Genomic DNA, 19333 nt, shown 5'->3' with positions numbered 1-19333 from the left:
ATTTTTGCTCGGGGGCGTATCAGTAATAAGAGTTTATTCAATCTCTTTCCTGCCTTGAAAAGAAGAAAACACCACTCAGACACAAATCGACTTGTTTTCCTTACAGCAGTCACCTCTGCGAAGTGCCTCCCTTTCTTACATAACGCCATGTTTAAGTCACCAGTATTGGTTTCCCTGTGCCACAATCGTGGCCTGGAATGTTCCATCTCCTCAGAGAGTGAGCCACGGGCTTGTGTACATTCCCAGGTGGGCTTCTTGTTTTAATTGTGTGTAATACAGGTGCAATGTCCATTATTTGACCCAAGGGTGACAGTAGGTGCACCATTAGCATATCAACACCTCTGAGGTCTCAGTGGCAGAAAGTGGATTCCTGTACCACCACTCCCATTCACTAGGGGATGATTTGATAGCTTTGTTTGCAGTGTCTTATACCATGAGCCCTGGAAGGATGCCCCTCTGATGATTCTAATATTTTTTAGCAGATTGCCAATACTATAGCACTTTTGATATTTTAAATCCCGCAGCCTTTGCTTCAGTAAAAATCACTGGTGAGTCCCGGGAGGTGGCTGTGATTTAGATTCTGATACATGAGAAATAGAATTGTAACTACAAGTTGTAGTTCTGATACATGAGAATTATTATTGTAACTACTGTTTATCCTGTTGGGTCAAATGCACCAGGGACGTTCACAATGTGAATAGGTATTCAAGAAATCTGGGTGAAAAGTTCTCAGTAAACTCTCCATCAGAAAAGGGAACAGAGGTGGCAGAAATGTGTCTCTTCATCCTGTATTTCCTGTCACCTACATTCCTGTCCCAATCCTCTTGGGCAGCTTCATGCTGGGACTGAATCTCAGGATACCTATCTTTGAACAGCATCTAGCGACTGTCAGCTCTGCCAGTCTTCCCTTTCTTTACTGTTCTTAATGCTAAGATGACATGATTGGCTAGTTCATCAACCAAATCTTTGCTAGGGGAAGAGGTATGCTGGACGGTTTGCAGACAACTAGTAACAAGTGAGTTCTGGGAGATGAAAAAGTATGCGACCTTGTTCAATGAGAAGGGTAATAAAAGGGCTGGTGGCCCAGAGGACCAAGCAATACCCACTAGCATGCCACATGGGCACCAATTCAAGCCGTGGTTGCTCCCTCCATTTGCTATCCAGATACCTGCTAACATACCTGGGAAAGCAATGAAGGCGGCCCAGTACTTAGGCACCTACACCCACATGGGAGACCTGGCTCTAGGTGCCTGACTTCAGCCTGGTCCAGCCCTCGGCATTGAATCACTGTCTCACAGTAACTCTGCACTTCAAATAGATAAATACATCCTTAAAAAGATAAAAGTATAATTAAAATGGAAGTTCACAAAAACTAGCAAAAGCTATTGAGCTTGCTTTCTCTGAGGTCAAATAAACACGGACACCAGGGATGCAGCAAGGAATGTAAATAGGGGCAGGATCTTTGGAGGGAAATCTTATTGGGCGATGTTTATATTAGACATGTACAAACTTTTCAATCTAGTGGCTCTACTTTCCTAAAGAAAAAAACTTGAACTTACTTGAGTCACAGTTTTCTCATTTGTTGGTTCACACCTTGGATACCTACAGTGGTCAGGGCAAAGCCAGGCTGAAACTGGAAGCCAGGTGTTGAGGGTCAGTTTCCAGTGTGGGTGATAGGAACCCAACTACCTGAGCCATCACTACGATCTCCCAAGGGTCTGCACCCTGTAGCAGGAAGCTGGAGTTAGGAGCTGGAGCTGGGTATTGAAACCACTCACTGCCATATGTGATGTGGGCATCTTCACCGCTAAGCCAACATTCACTCTGATTGTGCTTCGAGAGTATTTATTCTACATGACGATCTGTTCAGATGAACAGGAAGGATGTACAAGAATGGCAGTGTGCTTGTGGTTTTAGGAAGTTAATGCAACCTTAGCATCTGTGGATATTGATTGGTTAAACCAACATATGTGCTTGTATCTACACAGAACAGCCCCAGGTAGACAAGAAGCAATACTAACGATGTTTGCCTCTGGGAAGAACCAGGGAACTGGGAATAAGCTGGTGGAAAGAAGCTCTCTGCTTGGATTTTTACAATGGCCTGCATTTCCTGTTTAAAACAAAGTAAGAAAGTACAGCAGGCTCTTTGTCACTTTCCCTTCTCCTAATAATTAAAAGCTTCCTGTTTTGTCTGTTACAATCTGAAGTTAGCTGTCATTCTCTTTCAGGTCTACAAATGACTGATTCCCAATTATACCAAGCAGTTCTTTGCAGTCTCCCAGCTCCTTCCTCCGTGAAACTCTGGCATCACAGATGTAAGGGCATTGTCCCTACCCTGTCTGAACAGTCTCATTCTTGGATGCCCAGACAGAAATATCATTTCTTTTCTCTCTTTCTTCCCTTCAAAGACCCTCTGTGGTGTGTCTGCCCTTCCTTGGCCTGTTGGTTAACTTTTTTGCATCTGATCTTCCCTGTAGAATCAAGCACCCCTCTCCATCGCTAAATTTAAACTTTGACATCTCAACCCAACAACCTCCAAGATGTGCTCTTTCTTGAGCCCGACTTTGAATCTGCTGGGCCTGCTTTTGTCCACCTGGAGAGCTAAGGCCTTACATCTCAGAAAACCACTAAAAATTGCTACCAGCTGGCATCAAACATGGTGCAAAGTCCCATACACACCTGATGTCATATAGTTCTAACAGAGAGGGGGGTGAGGGAAATGAAGGGTGAGAGAAACGGTTAGCCAGAGGTCACACAATTAGTGTGCGGCAACCCTGGGGTTGAAATTGCACTGTGACTCCTCAGCTGCCACATATCACCTTGTCAGAAACCTGTGGGGTCTTGCAGCTTCCTTCCTCTCTCCACCAAGTTTGAATGTCATGTCACATTCCTGCCTGGCTTATGACACCCCAGCCATATTGCTTCTGCAAACTTCTGTTTCTCCACCATGCCTCTGATCTTGGTACAGGTGTGTGCATCAAAGGGCAGAATTTACTGGGGCGCAGAACAATGCACACAACTGGCTGAACAGACTGAGGTGGAATGATTTGTGGTGAAATTAAAGCCAATTATGGTGCAACACGGTCCTCAGATTCTTCTCCATTACCACGGGCCTACGTGCAAAGCTCTGCTGAGTACACATAGTCCAGTCATTAACTTAACACCTTGCCAGGTCAGAAAAAAATTCACTTCTAATGGGAGTCAAAATGGAGCTATTCCAAGACATCTATGACCTCAGAAACAGCTGCACTTTGGCAAACTGAAGTCCTGCTGCTGTCCATCTGGGGCTCCCCTGGGATGACTTGCTAAAACCCACTATAACCACTCTTTAGAGCCCAACAATCTACATTTTTACTAAGCTGTCCAAGTCATTGTTTGGCTTCCCAAATTGAGGGGAAAAGTGGGTCTATCTGCAGAATCACTGAGGGTTTCTTTGGTGGAGGCTGTCAATTTCACATTTGTTTGCCTATTAGGTACCCCTGGGGTTTCCTAACATATGCTATTTCCATGCACCATGGGGCCTTGCTGTAACAGCAGTTTGCACTTCCTGCCTCTTGGTCCCTTCTGCTTTGCCTCTGCCTTTGTCCATGGTCACCTGTCAGGTGGCGGAAGCAACGCACCCTAGACCAATTCAGGGTATTTACCTGGAATGCTTGTAAGGTTTGGTTGGTCAGGGAATTGACTTAGAGCTAAGTTTGAGAAATATTGATCTGAAGAGATCAATATGGCTGTTCAGGGAGTTCTTTGATGAGCTGATTTTTTTTTAAAGGCCACTTAAAAGCTGCAAAGTCAAGGGTTACATAAAGGGCTCCGTCATTAGTTCTGTTTAGAGTAGGACTCGGGAGTCTGAAGTCACCAACCTGAAAGGAGCAATGTGAACAGGCAAGGAAGATTAAAAAAAAAAAAAAAAAAAGAAGACACACTTGCTGACTTAATCCACCTTGTGATAAGAACTGTTTTTGGTAGAAATGGCAGACCAAAAAAATCGATAGATAAGAGGGTTCAAAGGCCGTGATTTCAAGACTTCTGGCTCATATAAACATGTATCAATCTAGTGACACATTCATGTGACTGTTGGATACCGGGAGGTCAAAAAACATGAATGATCATTAGGTATAGGAGTCTGAATGATGTGAAAAATTAATTGTATTCATTTTAGAAAAGCGAGCTTAATTTGTTGGTGGCTAATACTTCAGAAAGTATGATTGGTTCATGAAGTTTTGAGGAAGGAAGCAATGGACCAGCTCCAGTGGAGTAGCAGTTCATTAACAACAACAAATATCCCATCTCTGCCCCTTGGAAAATGGGGCTGTGATGGAACAAATGCATGCACGGATGGGCAATTAGTATGGGGGAAGATGGTGAGGTGTGGTGGGGTTACTTGATCATTGAGGAGAGGGGATGCAGTTTGTGGTTCTCCAGTTAATAACTAGGTTTCAGTGGAATGAACTGCTCATGGTAAGCTAATAGGCTCACGGAGATGTGGACCAGCAGGGTCACAATGGCAGAAGGATGAAAGGCTAAGGCATGGGAGCACAGGGGTTAACACAGCTTCTGGAACCAGAATTCCAGGTTAACATCATCTGAATGACACACGCATTTCTTGATTAAACTCCAAACTTGAGCTTTCTCACCCATGAAGAGGATACATCCACCTCACAGGACTGCAGGGAGATCATGAGGAGTAGCACAGGCAGAGCAGGAGGCTCAGCCCTGGGCTCCCTGGCCTTGTATCCCTGGGGGTCAACTGCAACTCCATCGGGCTTCTCATGTCCCATGGCTGAACTGGTCCCTGCCCTGTTCAACATTGTGCCAATGCCTCAAAGGAGGCACAGTTGACACTAAAGCTGAATCCAGCGATCACAGGATCACTAACACTCTTCTTAAAACACAATGCCCCCAGGCTGGGTAAATTGTGCAGAAGCCTTCAGACCAGCCCAGAGATGACATACTCCTGTTTGTTAACTGGTTAGACAGTTCCTTTAGAATGAACCTGGAATAATCCATTTTTTGAGCATTCATTCATTCATTGAGCACCTGCTATCTTTCAGGCACCAGGGAACAAAGGCAAATGAAACCCTGAGCTCCTGCTTTCAGGAGCATACAGACTCCAGGATGAGAAGAACAAAAGAGGCCATTTCAATCCAGAGCAGTGAGTGCAATGCTACTATGTGTGGGGGTGGAAGAAGGAAGAGTAGTGGAACACAGAGCACAGAAATTAACCCAATTTGCAGAGGTGGGGCTGTCACAGAGTGCCTGGGACAGGATGACGTCTGTGAGTGGAGGCTTAAGGGATGAGTAGGAGTTGAGGGAAGGCATTGGAGTGACAGAAATCTGGGCGGAAGGAACAGTATCTGCAAAGGCACAGGTGTGAGTAACAGCAGGGTGTGGTATATGCCAGGAACCACAAGCAGAGTGGTATTGTAGGATCTGGAACAGGAGGCTGACACATGGGAGGGGTGGGTGGAATATGCTAGAGCAATAGGGCAGAAGCCAATTTCATCCCATGGCAATGCATGGAGCAGCACAGCCAGACTGTGCTTGAGAAAGATCCCTCTGTGGACTACTGGGAAGATAGGCTTGTCAGAAGCAGCTGGAGTCAGGGAGATCAGCAAGGGTACCCGATCCCAGCCAGAGCAAGATGCTTCTACGAGACCAGTGCGGAGAAGACAGAGCAACAGCTCAACAGCTAGGTACGAGTACCAAGGAAGGAAGTGCTGAACAGAACCAGTGCCGTATGGAGATAAGCGACAAAAGGAAGAACTGCACAATTGTGGATAATGTACAGTTTCTTACAACAGATTAATAGAAGAGGGAGAATTCAAGCAGGAGAAAAGCTTTCTTGGGGCAGGGAGGAGTGGGTTACAGATGATCATTTTGTGATGTGGCATTTAAACTATGATACCAAAGGGGAAATACTGGCTTAAAAACATGTTTAGTATCCCAGACTAGAGAGAATGGTTCCAGAGTTAACAGCACTGCACAGCTAATACAGAATACAAACACTCTTTTGTGACTACAGCAAGCAAGGAAAGTAGCAAGTAAAGCAAAAAGTAAAAAGATCCTTGGAAAACAGTAATGCCTAAAGGATGACAGAAGAGGAACTGGTTAAAAAAATAGATGTGTAAAATGCAATACAGAAAGGCCTATTGTGTGAAGCAAAGACAGTGTAACCTCCATTTACTAATTGGGCCATCACAAGGACGCACACTGACTAGACTTCTTGGTCACAAACAACTGAATCCGCTCACATGACTTGCAGCAGAGGGGTACTTATTAGAGCTGAAGTAGCAAGGATAAAGGCCAGCTCTTGCGACAGGACTGAGTAGGGAAAGGCCCCATCACCCACTCTTTCCCATGCTCAGCACTTGCTGCCAGGTATTGCAGCCTTCAGTAGAGCTGCCCCAATAACACAGATGTCCCAGCCATGGTGCCTGTAAGAAGAGCCACTCTAACCAAGAGTGGTCTCATCTTAGGATGACCTTGCTTCATGCCTCTTAACCGAATGCTCACCTTCAACTTTGCAAAAGCCAACTGTGCCATGATGGAAGTGATCCAGACGAGATTCATGTGCAGAGGCAAGAATCAATAAATGAAGATGGAGTCCAAAAAAAAAAAAAGGCAAGAATAATCTTTATTCCTTGGAGACACATTTGTAAAAACGTTATCAGCAAGATGAAAAGATTCAGAACATGTTCATTTGTATGCAGCATGTACACGGAGGAGGAGGAAAACATTGGCTACAATGGAATACACCTGTAAACAAACACTGGGTGTGGGAAGATGGGCGGCCAGCTCCATTGTGCAAAGTACAAGGCTGATTCTCTCCTGAACAGACTTCGGTGGTGACTGAAAAGATCTGGTTTTAGCAATAAAATATTTCAGATGATGTCATTACATCATTGTAAAGGACATAAAATGGGCCAACCTTCGATGACATCTACAGAAGTGGCACAAGAATGAAGTGCTCCTACAGACACAACTGATGAAAGAATAAACAGACTTGTCTATTGAGAGAAAAAAAATGCTTAGCTCCTGATTTGAAATGAGGAAAATAAATATTTTGGTACAAGTTTTACTCTAAAAGACAGCATCTTGATTCCTCTTTCTGCACAAAGACTGGGGCAATGCCCATTCTACAATACTCTACAGAATGCTTTGGCACAACTTCAAATAAACCTTATCTGCTTTCATGGGAGCCATAAGTGCATCCCAGTTGCTTTTTTTTTTTAAAAGCAGTGAATTCTAGGATAACATAACAAGCCCTTAATTCCAACAGTGTTTATTTGCCACGATGTCTCCTGAAAGCGTGGAGTTAGCAGCACCAATCACTAAGACACTAAAAATTATTCTCATACTGGAGCAGCAAAGCTAGGATGGTGGATGCTATGCAGTTCATGACTAGTACAATGGCTAACATTTAAACTGGTTCAATTGCTTTAACATGGGAAATTCAGTCTCCCTGAATTTACATCACATCTAATAAGTTATATACTCTCTTTAGCTTCCCGAAAGGGAAATCCTCTTTTAGAAAGGAGGATATTGTTGTTTTCCTTTTAAGGAATTTAGTTTAAATATACTCATCAGCCTAAGAATAAGTAAATCTAACAGATTACAGATTTTTAGAGTCAGAGAGGACCTTGAGGTCACTCTTTTCCAGAGGGAGAAACGACAACCCAGCTCACACAGTGACGGAGACCAGGCTCTGGCAATCTCCATCCCTCCGACTGTCCTGTGTGTCAAATTACCTTCCTAAGCTTTTCTGGTTTTAGTAGGTCCCGTTAATTAAATAACAAGCGTATCAGGAACAAAGCAGTATGACAAACACAGACTCTCACTCCAATTTTAAAATCAGAATATCAAAATGATTCCTGAGCCTTCAACTACCTTCATTGTTACTGAGTAATGCAGTCAATAGTAAATTACGACTAGTGATCACAGTGATCCTCAAATATTTACAAAGACATTGAGCACACTTTCTGGAACTATTCCTTAAAGACCCTGCTTGAACAAGCGTATCCCCACACGGTGCCCAGACACGCTCATGGAATGCCAATGCGACTGTGGTGGTGAATGGATGGATGCAACTCGCTCCAGTCTCTCAAAGGGCGGTCATGAGCTTATCTCGATACACCATGCTCTGCATCCCTCCCAAGTTCTTCTGGTTCTGGTCGTGGACATAGTCAAAACGGCTGTCGTCTCCACTGGCTGGTGCCTTCCAATGAGACCTGTCATCGTGCAAGGATGGCCTGTGTTGTTTGCAGAGTGCATGGTTAGTGAGAAAATGGGAGAAACTCAAGAGAGGTGAGTGAGACAAAACAAACGTGAAGGAAATGGGCAGCACAAGCCATGGGTGGAGGGGAGTTGCAAACAAAAAGGAATGGGTTTTCCATGGTAAGGAACGGATTTTCTCCGTAAGGCCTTAAACAGGGCAGATCGTTCATTGATTTTCACGTAGAGAAAAACTGTGTCTATGGCTGAGTCACCACTTCTAAAGGGCATCTGAAGGTCATAGGGCCTGCTGGGTTCAAAGGGAAAATGCTTCCCTCCCTCGAAGCCATGGTCACGTTAGTAATGTGTCTCAGACAGCATTTCCCAAAAGCCTGGGGGCCAATGGATTCTCTTCTCAGGGTATACCTCTGGAGAGCTAAAATGTTGGTGAACGAATTAAATGACAAGTGCATTTTGGCACAAAAATTCTGAAATCCATGCATAATTATTTTTATCATATGCTTTTCCCATGAGCTTTTGGGAGATCCCTCTCCTATGGCAGATTTCAAAAATATTTTGCACCAAAACAAAAGTTTATTTTAATTCCACTTTCCATGAACTTTTAAAGCTCTCATGTATATATTATAGAATGATAGGTCCCAGCCCAGTGACTGGGGAGGAGGGCACGGGGAGGGCTGAGAGTCTGCATCAGGCTCCTGGGTGATGCTGCAGCTGGTGGCAGTGAGGGCCATGCAGAGACGCCCTGGCCATGGCTATCCTCAGAACCACCGTGGTGTGGGGCCGAGCCAGGTCACACGTCAGACAGAAGCCACTGAGAGGACATGAGCAGGACTGAGCACACACTTTTCTAAGAGCCATGCTAATAAAAACAGCAATCCCAGAACCCCCTCCTGCTTCTTATGTCTGGAAAATAAACTGCCTCTGGGATCCATAATTCTGACTCTACTAATCTAATCAGCCTCAAGAAATTACCTGCATATCACGGGTTCATAATAAATCGGCATCGCTGTGTTACAAGACTCTCAGTAAACTTTCCTTTAAGACTTGCTCAACTTTCATCACCCCATTCTCTGTACTTTTTCCAGGGGCCACACTGGCCCCCTCACCTTCATGCAAACTGGACTGACCCACTCTAGTTCTGAGGAGCTGGGCTCAGAAACGCTCGTTAAGCCTGATCTACAAGTCAGATCTTGCAGGCATGTTTGCAGTGAAAAAACTTTCCAGCTGAAGCATGAAGCCAGCACAGCTGATGCCCGTCACTCCTGGAAGGAAGTGAGAACCACTGCCCTCTGGCCGAGGCCACTGGCCTGCTGGAGCACAGCCATGCCCTCTTGCTGATGTGCTGCAGTGGTATGGGCAGCAGTTGTCACAGTGACCACAAAGCAGCAAACATTAACTGGCCGTTTCCCGAAACAGCTTACTGACTCTGGGTTGGGGGAAAAGCAGAGTCATGGCCACAAAAAGTAAACCCTAACTGTATTCCTGAACAGAACAAAGAAAAATCCTTAAAAACAAAACCAAAAAGACCAAAAACAAAACAAAACCCAAAACAAAACAAAACAAAGAGCAAAACCAATAATCCCCAAGCTCTGGCCACATTTCAAGTAAATCAATTCTTAGGACTGAAAAACTGTTACTCAGAAATGTAAAGTCATGTCTCATACAAAAATAAGCCAAGTATATCTGAGATTAAAATGACCGTTGAGAAAAGCAAGCATTTTGAGTTTATTTCACAAAGCTACAACTTAGCGAGACCAGGCCGGTAAGCTTGTGGCTGGCCTCCTTGGCATAGTTGATCTCTCTTATCCTCTGCCGCAGCCACCACCACCACCCTGTGGCCTTCTAGAATGCTCCTTACACAGTGCGATCCGGATTCCGATTTCAAGGGGTAGCAGAAGTTTTGCATGCAGAGCTCCGGCACTTACCTAACATTTGGGGAGTGTGGGTGCCATCGGGGCTGGCTGGGGTGCAGGTTGGGATGGTACTGAGGCTAGAAACAGAACACAAACTGTATTACTGGATGATCTTTGGGTTTCAATGGGCTTCATTCACTTCCTCCCACACAAGGACCGAGGGGGCTGGGAGCCCAGAAGGGTTACAGCCAAGTCCTCCTTCCCAGGATGATCGCGTTTCCCCCACCAACAAAGGCCCGGGGAAAGGAAGGGTGCAGGGCGAGGGGGGATGGAAGCCAGTTCTTGAGCACCCAGTTAGGAGCTGGAAAGCTGCCCTCTGAAGAAAGGCAGCTCTGGAAGGTCCCTTCCAGGCAACACTGGTGCTCCCCAAGGAAGGGGCTGCCGGGACAGGGGCAGTGGGCAGCGATTCCTCTCTTCACTAACAGATTCCGTCACTGCTGAAATGACGACAGCCCAGACAATGGTGACATCTAAGACACAGATGAGGGTGGGGATAGCACACTGAGGAAGCAAGGCCTTTCTTTTGGATGTAAGCAATCAAAACTGTTCTCTCAAATGCAATCTAAAACAAGGAAAAGGGCAGCCAGAGCATTCACTGTGCTGATAAACAGGAGTGGGAAAGAGGGAATGGAAGAAAGTTGTGGGTAGAGAAGCCAGGGTGAAGTGGACATGACCAGGAAGGCCAGGAGGCTGCTTGCCTAGCCACCTGCATCCTGCAGAGGGCAGTATTCCCAGCCACTGCGAGCAGCCCTGGGCTTCGCCGGCTCAACTTTCCATGGGGCACAGGAGGCCCTGCAGACAGTCTGGCCACCATTCATCTCTTAATTATTTGTCCTTCCCTTCTTGTTCTCCTGCTGCTTTGGTTTATCAGCAGGAACCAGCTTTCTGGAACAGAAAATGCTCAGCAATTCCTCTGATCTACTTGTTGCAGGCCTGCGAGGTCCTTTCTGCCTTGTCTATATTCTGGGGACCAGCCTTTTTCTCTCTTCCTCCAGGGAGGAACGAAAAGGGGCAAAAAGGGGATTGCAGAACACCTTAGGACCTCAATCTCTGGGTACTCACAGGGGCTTTGGATGCCTCTGAGGCCATTTCTTCAGATTTCTAGGGGGAACGGGAACTCCCAGAGTGCAGACGACCCACCCAAAGCCAAGCTACTGCAGGTATTTGGCTCATGGCGAATGAGCTAGAACTGAGACCCTATGTCCTGACACAACCAAATCAGACCCACCCGAGAGGTGGGACTCTCATCCATACACTCGGAAAAAGGCGGTGCCAGCACCCTCCTCGACTACCTCCGGCTAGTTCATGCAAGCTTCTAGGTGTCGGGGAGTAGTTTAATGTTAATCCATATGGCTCTCCCATAGGGGACAATTGGAAATCCATGTGTGCATTTTTGCTTGTTGAGATGACAAAGCCAAAGGGGAGCCACATATCCTGCAATCCTAGGGAGACCCCCAAACAATGGAGAGCTATCCCACACCTGCCTCTGCCCTAATGGCAAGTGCATGGCAAACCATCCCTGGCAGCTGGTGGACCCTGCTCTGCCTGGAGTTGGAGGAACACATGTAGCACTTTTCCTGTTGCCATGTAAAGCAGCCTCTTTCTCAGGAAGCCCTCTTCCCAGTCCATCTCCTCTTCATGGTGATGACAAAGCAGCACTAAGACCAGTCAGGGGCAAAGGACCCATGGTGGCCAAAGACACTGAGGGAACAGCATCTCCAAGACCAATGTCTGTGGCTCTGATTTCAGTAGAGTGCAGCAAGGTTCCCAGAGGGGCTGCCCTTTCCTTATTTCTCTCTCTCTCTCTGATTCCCTATCAGCCAACAACTTTCCTCTCCCCAGCCACCCACAAATGCTACCACAAAATACATCCTGTGAGGCATGGCACTGTGGCATGGTGGCTAAAAGCCGCCATCTGTGACAACACCATCCCATATGGGTACTGGCTTGAGAGTCAGCAGCCTGTTTACGGCCTGAGAAAGCAGCAGAAAATGGTTCAACTGCTTGGGCCCCTACACGCACATGGGAGACCTAGAAGGAGTTCCAGGCTTCTGACTTTGGCCTGACACAGCACCCCCTGGTTGCGGTGACCATTTGGGAAGTAAATCATTGGATGCAAGATCTCTCTCTCTTGCTTGCTGTAATGCTGCATTTCAAATAAATAAATAAATAAATAAATAAATAAGTATTTTAAAACAAATCCTATGAATAAGAAGATCCAAGATCCCAAGGAGAATGGGGGAGAAAGGAAAGTGGGAACATTTCTCCCAGCAAGTTCAAAACACTTTTTGTTCTTCTTTTTAACTTCTGCAAGTCATTTCTAGGTTCTACACATTAGGAAATTGATTTCATGCAATGAAAAGTCAGTGGCTACAGAATTCTTCTAAAACATACCTTGGAAAGCTCATAAAGTTAACGTACGTTGGACTCTCGCCTCCGCTGAAGCAATTAATATCTATATTAATCAGGAAAGTGCGTAACCAGAAGGCGGCTCCGAAATGAAATGGTGTATGGAATAGCTTCTTCGTTACTTAGCGACATTCAAAGCCCGACTGGTGACAGGCACAGAAAGCTGGGAGAAGAGTATGCCTCAGACAGTCCCAGCCCTTCAGGACAAGGGAGTGGGCCCCAGGTCAGAAGGCATCAGATGTAGATGCCACAACACAAAAGATCATCTCCCTAATCTAGGGGCCTGATTATTCTTCCAAGGTCGCCAGACGCTGTGAACATGGAGTGAGGCTGAGACCCACTGGGAATCAGTGGCTTCCAGTGAAGAGGATCCAAGAAGGCAGCATGGAGGCGGTGGCTTCTGAGCTGGCTTTTGGAAGATGTTTTAGCGCAGAGATTAGAGGCAAAGGAATTCCAGGCAGATGAGCACGGACCAGGAAGTGGTGGGAAGAAAGCCTGGGCCAACTATTATGTAATTCTCTGTAAGCTGAACATATGGTGTGTGATGAGAAATGGTGAGAAATAAACGCAGAAAGTAGAAGCCAGGTTGTAGAAGGCTGTGAATGGCCAGGGATGGCCACCCACAGTGGCTTGGGAGGGACCTGCTCACTGCAGCCTGGGCTGTGGCCCACACCTGTCATGCTACCAAGCAAGGACTTTCTCAGCAGTGTGTCAGAGCTCCATTGTGTCACAGCATCACTGCCAAGAGCTCAAAAATGAGTACCAGGGAGGGGTGAGGCTAGTTTCTTCCAGGGCCAGAGGGAGGAGGCTCCACTATTCAGATGGTTTTGTTCCGTATTGGACTACAAAGAAAGAAAACCAGTACTTTCCATGGGGCTTCAGTACCAACACCCCAGTGGGTACCTTGAAGTCATAGCTGACCACATGGCCTTTTCTGGAGGCACCTCTCAAGGGGTCATAGTCACGAGGCTCTGGACAGCCCTTAACCAATAGCTGCTTCCCGTGGATGCTGCCACGAGGCTGCCCTGCACTACTCCCACTCCTGACATCGGCCAGGCAACGAGGCTGAGAACAGGCACTGGGGTCGCCCAGAGGAAGGGTGTGGGGAGAGCGGTCTCTGCTTGCTATTGTCTCAAGAAAACAGGCCCTGGGACTAGTTCTTCCATCTCATGATCAACACAGTGGCTATTTCTTCCAGGAAATTCAGAAACTTTAGGAAAAGCAGCATCTTACCTGGTAATTATGGACATCAGGATTTGCTTTTGAGCTAAAAAAAAAAATAATAAATAAATAAATAAGAGAGAGGGAGAAAGATAAAGCATAACTTAGGCTTTCAAGTGGCATTGTTCCTGATTTACTTAACAAGCAGCACTACCCACCAAGCCCTTCCTGCTCTATTAGGGATGTTCACATCCCATTTCTTTTCAGTCATTGATGCCTGAAATGAACACTTAACTGAGTAAACCACAAATAGCATGGTCGCTCATCATGAACAAGCTCACAGATACTAACATGGAGGTAATGCTCCAAACGGCAGTAACAGTACCATTTTCTGGTTTTGGGCACCCCCGACACCCGCCCCCAAACAGTAGGTCTTTCCACACAGATCTCTGTTTTTTTGCTTCAGGCTGGGCAGCATCAAAAGGCTCCAGGGAAAACTAGAGCTCCACCCAGCTGGAGGGGGGGTATCTCCCATGGGGCACTGTGGAGGGAGTTGCCGGTGAACCCCTAGCTGTCAGAGACGCCGCAGCTGACCTGCCCACCATGTTGGAATGCTCATATTCTTCCAGCCTGTGTACTGGGAACTCCACATCTGTTACTATTTAATCCATACCCCAAGGCCATAAGGTCAGCACCTCATCTCACAGACAGCAAAGCAGTTGCCCAACTGAGAATTGGGAAACCTGCTCAGGGTTATCCAGCTGCTGAGGGAAGAGCCAGAGGGCTGGAACCTGCTACCTGCCCAGCCCCAAAGCCCAGCTTTTTGCTGCTAAATCTGGGAGATGTGCAGAGATCCTATGGGGAATCTTAACTACACTCAGCCCATCTTCAAAAACACACATGCTAGACAATTCTATACAGCTAGGGATGGGTTGGTGTAAAACGCAACATGCTTGAAGCAGAGCTCATTATCTGGGAGAAAAACCACAAACAGGTACAATCATTGGGCAATCGTGGTTGCTAGGGTGGTGTGTTGGAAATGAAGGCTTATTGCTCCTGTGGCAAGGAGAAGGCGTTTGCATTGTTACAAGTCTCGCCTGGGGTATAAATGCCTCCATGTGCCTGTTTTTCACATAAGGGCACACAGCTCGGCAATGGGCCAGGGCACCTCGGTCTCACTCCACCAGCTGCCTGAGTGTCCCATAATGCTTCATCCTTGGCTCCCAGAGCAATCCCACTCACCCGGGCTAGCTCCCACAGCTCTGAGGAGCATCTGAGCAGCTGCAAGCAGCCCCTAGGAGCTCATTTATTCCTAAAGGGTTTATTTACTGCGGACTCCTCCCCCACCCCCTGCCACTTTGGGTGGTGTTTTTGTTTGCTTTTTTGTTTGTTTTGGTTCCCAATACATAATCTCCACTAGATGCTAAGGGGAAAATGTTATTATGGGAAAACAAACAATTACCTCCTTAGAGAGTAAAGGGAAGAAATGCTGAAATACAAGCCCCTGCCAATGAAAGGCAAGACCTCCTGCCAAGCTGTGATGATGGGCATGACTGCTTTTGAGCAGGCCACCTGCCACAGGCAGCGCAGAGGGCAAACCTGCCAACCCACAGCCAAGCCAGGCTAGCACATGGCAGCTTCCTGCCACCCCTCAGGGCCAGAACAGGGCAACAGGCCTTCGTCAGCTGCTGACAGTGTATGGCAGAGAGGCAGAACAGCAACTCCAGGCAGAATGGCACAGCCAGCACTGTCAGTACAGGCGAGGCTGAGCCTCCAGCTGGACGGTCCCAGGCCCGAGCTGTGTTCTCTAGAACCCTGCCTTCCTGGAAGGTGCCTTGGAGTGCCCTGGGGGAGGGCAGGCAGATGCACAGGCATGAACTCTCTCTGTTCACCTAGTTTCGGCCAGGGTAGCTCTGCCTACAAGTTGGACATGTGCATGTGTGTGTGTGCGCGAAGTGTATGAGTCCCAGGTGAGAAGTCTGGAAAAACACCCATCTCGCCCAATCTCCTTGCTTGTAAATGAGAATCAGGAGGTTCAGAAAAGGGTGGAGCATCCCAGAGCTGGGTTAGCACAAAGTTAGTGCTGGGAAGGAGGGACCCTGAGGCTTTCCTGATCAACTGGGGCACTGGCAACACGAGCTAAGGTGTGCCTTGCCTGCCAAATGTCCTTAGAGTATATGATAAAGTTAAGCTGTGCCCACCTCATAGGTCACCCTTCACAGCAGCCCAGAGACCTGTGCACAGGGATGCCATGGAGGCAAATTTTGCTGAGGCAGCTTCCCTGTGGGTGCTGGAATCTGGAATAAGATGGGGAACGAGGTACATGACAGCTGTTCACCTGGCACGTTCCAGTGGGAAGCAGGAAGATCTGTGGTCTGGCAGGACCGTTCTCACCTTGGGAGTGGCACAAACACATGCCTGGGGACTGATCTGATTAACACAGGGTGTTTCTGTCTGGCTGACAGATGGGGATGTTTCAGGGCACAGGAGCAGGCAAGATGTAGAACAGCTGTGTTCAGGAAGGGCTGTGAATAAGGCTTCCCTGGAACACCACCACATTCGGCCATTCCCTTTTGTCTGCTCCTGGGAAATGAGGGCAGAGATAAATGGGTGTGAAAGACACACTGTTGTCTGCGGGTTCACTCTGGCTCTTCCCAGAAAAGTACTGCCTCTCCTGCTGGCCACTAGTTCATCTTGGTAGTAAAGCCTTGGTTTCCACAAGAATGTTGGGGAAGAGGTGTTTACTGTCAGCTGTGTTCTGCACATCTCTGATCCTGTCCAGTGCCTGCCCTCATCTTCCTCCTGCTGATGGTCCCAGCCTTCCCCTCCCCACCACGACTTGCCCTGCTGTTAGCACACGTGTAGTACACACACCTATCACCATTATCTCCCACCACAATAATCCACAGAGCATGGTGCAGCTCACACAAAGCAACTGTGTTTTCCAGAAAAAAAAAATTCTGTCTTGGAACATTCTGTTGTGTACTTATTGAAAGCTAGGAGGAGAGAAGAGCCAGGAGGCAAGAGAGAGGAGGGAAGAGGAGGCAGGGGCGAGGAAATAACCAGGTGACTCACTCTGATTTCATTGTATTAGGGGAAAAGTCAACATTGCACATAAACATGGCAATTAGAGGGGAGAGCTGCTCGCCAGGGCCTGGGGCACGTACCAGAGCTGCGCAGCGATCACCGGGTTACTGGCTGCAAAGAAAGAGCAGACAGTTAGAGGCCATCCCAGGGCTGTAGGTCCCCCAAGTGGTGGGTATGCTTACATCAGCTGTGGGGTCCTGGGCCAAATGCTTCCTTTTTGAAAAGATTTATTTTTATTGGAAGGCAGAGCGACAGCAAGAGGAAAAGCCAGGGTGATCTTTCATCTGCTGGTTCAATCCCCCAAAAGCTGCCAACAGCCAGGTCTGGACCAGGCTGAAGCTGGGTCTCCCACATGGGCTGGCAACAGCTCAGTCAGTAACACGGACCATCATCTGCTGCCTTCTCAGGAGCATTAGCAGGGAGCTGGATTGCAAGTGGGGTAGTCAGGACTCTAACCTGGCACTCTGATATGGGATGCAGGTGTCACATGTGGTAACTTAATCACCTGTATCACACTGCCAGCCCCCTAAGCCAAGTTTCTACAAGCTCCGTATCTCCTCCTTCAGATTGCCAGGAAGCATAAGCCTGACATCACCACTAGAAATTGCAAGATGAAGCATGAAGGGACTGGGTTCCAAGCCACTGGATGTGCTACAGGCAAGGGCGGTGTGCACTGACGATACTGCTGAGGCCCCAGTTCTAAAAGTGAAGGAGGTGGGGAGGACGCTGGGGAAAGGGAGAGAAGCCAATGGCTGCAGGGGGAAAGAGCAAGAACAGGAGGGAGGTAGAGGTGGCCCGAGTCCTGCCCAGATAGTCCCCCATGCATCTTAAGCCCCTGCACAGGCTGCCCTTGCCAGCTGTCTGGGGACCCATGGATGACAGCAAGAGGCAAAATCCAAGACAGAACAAAAGCACACCACCTTTAAATGTGGAATGTCTCCGGGAAGGATAGCGTTTACTGGGCTTCCTCTCGAAGGTGCTGCTTCTGCGTAACCTGGCGCCGTGTGTGGCTTGATATTCTGTTCGGCCGCTGGGAAGCAAATAATATTTCATTACATGTTACCAGTTACCGATATCAGAATCTTGGGACATTATACAGCCTGGAAAGTGAACTTCACATTTTTAAGGGCTCAAGGCATTCTTCAACTTGGCTTCAACTCATTTGATTAAGACACGTACTGAGTTTAATGTTCCATTTGGAAACACAATTTCTTTCGCCAAATCCAGGCTAGTTTACGGAGACAAATATTTCCACCAAGACGCAAACCCTGCCATTTCAGTATCCACCGTTTGACCGCACAGAACAAGCTGGTGTGAGGATGTGGAATATTTGACTAAGAGAAGCTGATTAACCTAGCAAACCATGTTCAAGCAGCATAACACGGAGACACGCAGCTCATCCTTTAAAAGGAGGCTATCAATGACCGCTGACCTAAACCCTGTCTTTTCTGGTAGTGCCAAGGCACCCGGGGCTATTTCATGAGGCTTTCTGGGTTTTATCCAGTGTGACTGCTGGCTGAAACCTCCAGGATGGGCGTGGTTTTGGTCTAGCCTACACATGGCTACTTCATTCCAGTCAATGCAAGGCTTAGGATGGACCAGTTGCTCTAAGTGCCTCCTTGGGCCTCCCTCAACTCCAAACTCTCCTTCCTTCTGACCGTTCCTGACAAGCAGAGAGGATGCCTGATCTGAGCCAAATCCAGGGGAAGTTTCCTCCTAAGTGTAAAGAGCCTGTGGTGACAAGCATCCCGCCCTTCTCTCCTCTCTTCCCTCCAGTCCGTGTGCACATGGCAGGCTGCGACTGTCTTGCCAACCTCTGCAGGTCTGACATCTCCACCCTGCCCAGAACCCTGAAACTTGATTCTTTCTCAAAAAAGACTCAGTCTTTTTCTTTCTTCCTGGAGTAGTAAAAAGTACATTCAAACAAAACAGCGCTTTAGGCAGAGCTGCACTGCTGTTTCCTTGCATAGCAGATGTGAAATGAGTAAATCTCTTGGCAATTTAAGTGAAGTTCAGGGACATGTCACGTATGGGTAATGGTTACAAAACTAAGGAGCTTTCTGTTTTTAGCCACCACTCAGACCTGGCCATGTCCCTCCAACACCAAGCCCAGTTATGCATTACAATGTACACTCCCATGTCTTTAAGGCATAAATACACATCTATAGATTTGGAACAGAGATGTCTCAGATAATGGCACAAATCCTCATTAAAATTTTTTTATGGGCAGGGCAGAGACAGAGAGCTCCTATCTGCTGGGTTATGCCTATATCCCACACTGGAATGCATGTATATGTGTGTATATGTATATATATATATATATATACACATTTTTATTAGTTAATTAAAAGGTTCAAGGGTCAAGTATACCATCCAGAATTGAACCCCATCTCAACTTTCCTTTTCACTGGCTGTGCGTGACTTTGGGCAGTTAGTGAGCTCTCCCAGCTGTAGGGCCTGTCTTGCTAACAGGCAGCTCTGAGGATAAGGGTAGGCCCATGAAGAGTCATGGCACAGAGACATCCTATAGC

General features: G+C 47.3%; 1 protein-coding gene across 5 annotated transcripts in view; it reads right to left on the bottom strand.

Annotated features, from left to right (window-relative positions):
• EPB41L4B (erythrocyte membrane protein band 4.1 like 4B) overlaps window positions 1-19333 on the bottom strand; it is a 128985-nt gene that overhangs the window by 52769 nt on the left and 56883 nt on the right. For 3 of the 5 annotated variants that reach the window (XM_040963530.1, XM_040963529.1, XM_040963531.1), the window contains exons 12-15: window positions 17723-17832; window positions 16883-16913; window positions 13788-13821; window positions 10158-10222 (exon numbers count right to left, since the gene is read on the bottom strand). In XM_040963530.1, the coding sequence (XP_040819464.1) occupies window positions 10158-10222; window positions 13788-13821; window positions 16883-16913; window positions 17723-17832 (240 nt within the window). Of the gene's footprint in view, window positions 1-6615; window positions 8295-10157; window positions 10223-13787; window positions 13822-16882; window positions 16914-17722; window positions 17833-19333 lie in introns of those variants that run through there. The other 2 variants (XM_040963532.1, XM_040963533.1) reach the window with 2 other exon arrangements.

The sequence above is a fragment of the Ochotona curzoniae genome, unplaced genomic scaffold (genome assembly GCF_017591425.1).
Source record: "Ochotona curzoniae isolate NIBS_2020 unplaced genomic scaffold, NIBS_Ocur_1.0 scaffold_3208, whole genome shotgun sequence".
NCBI lineage: Eukaryota > Metazoa > Chordata > Mammalia > Lagomorpha > Ochotonidae > Ochotona > Ochotona curzoniae.
Note: the sequence above shows the minus strand (reverse complement) of the source record. Positions and strands in the feature narration are given on the sequence as shown.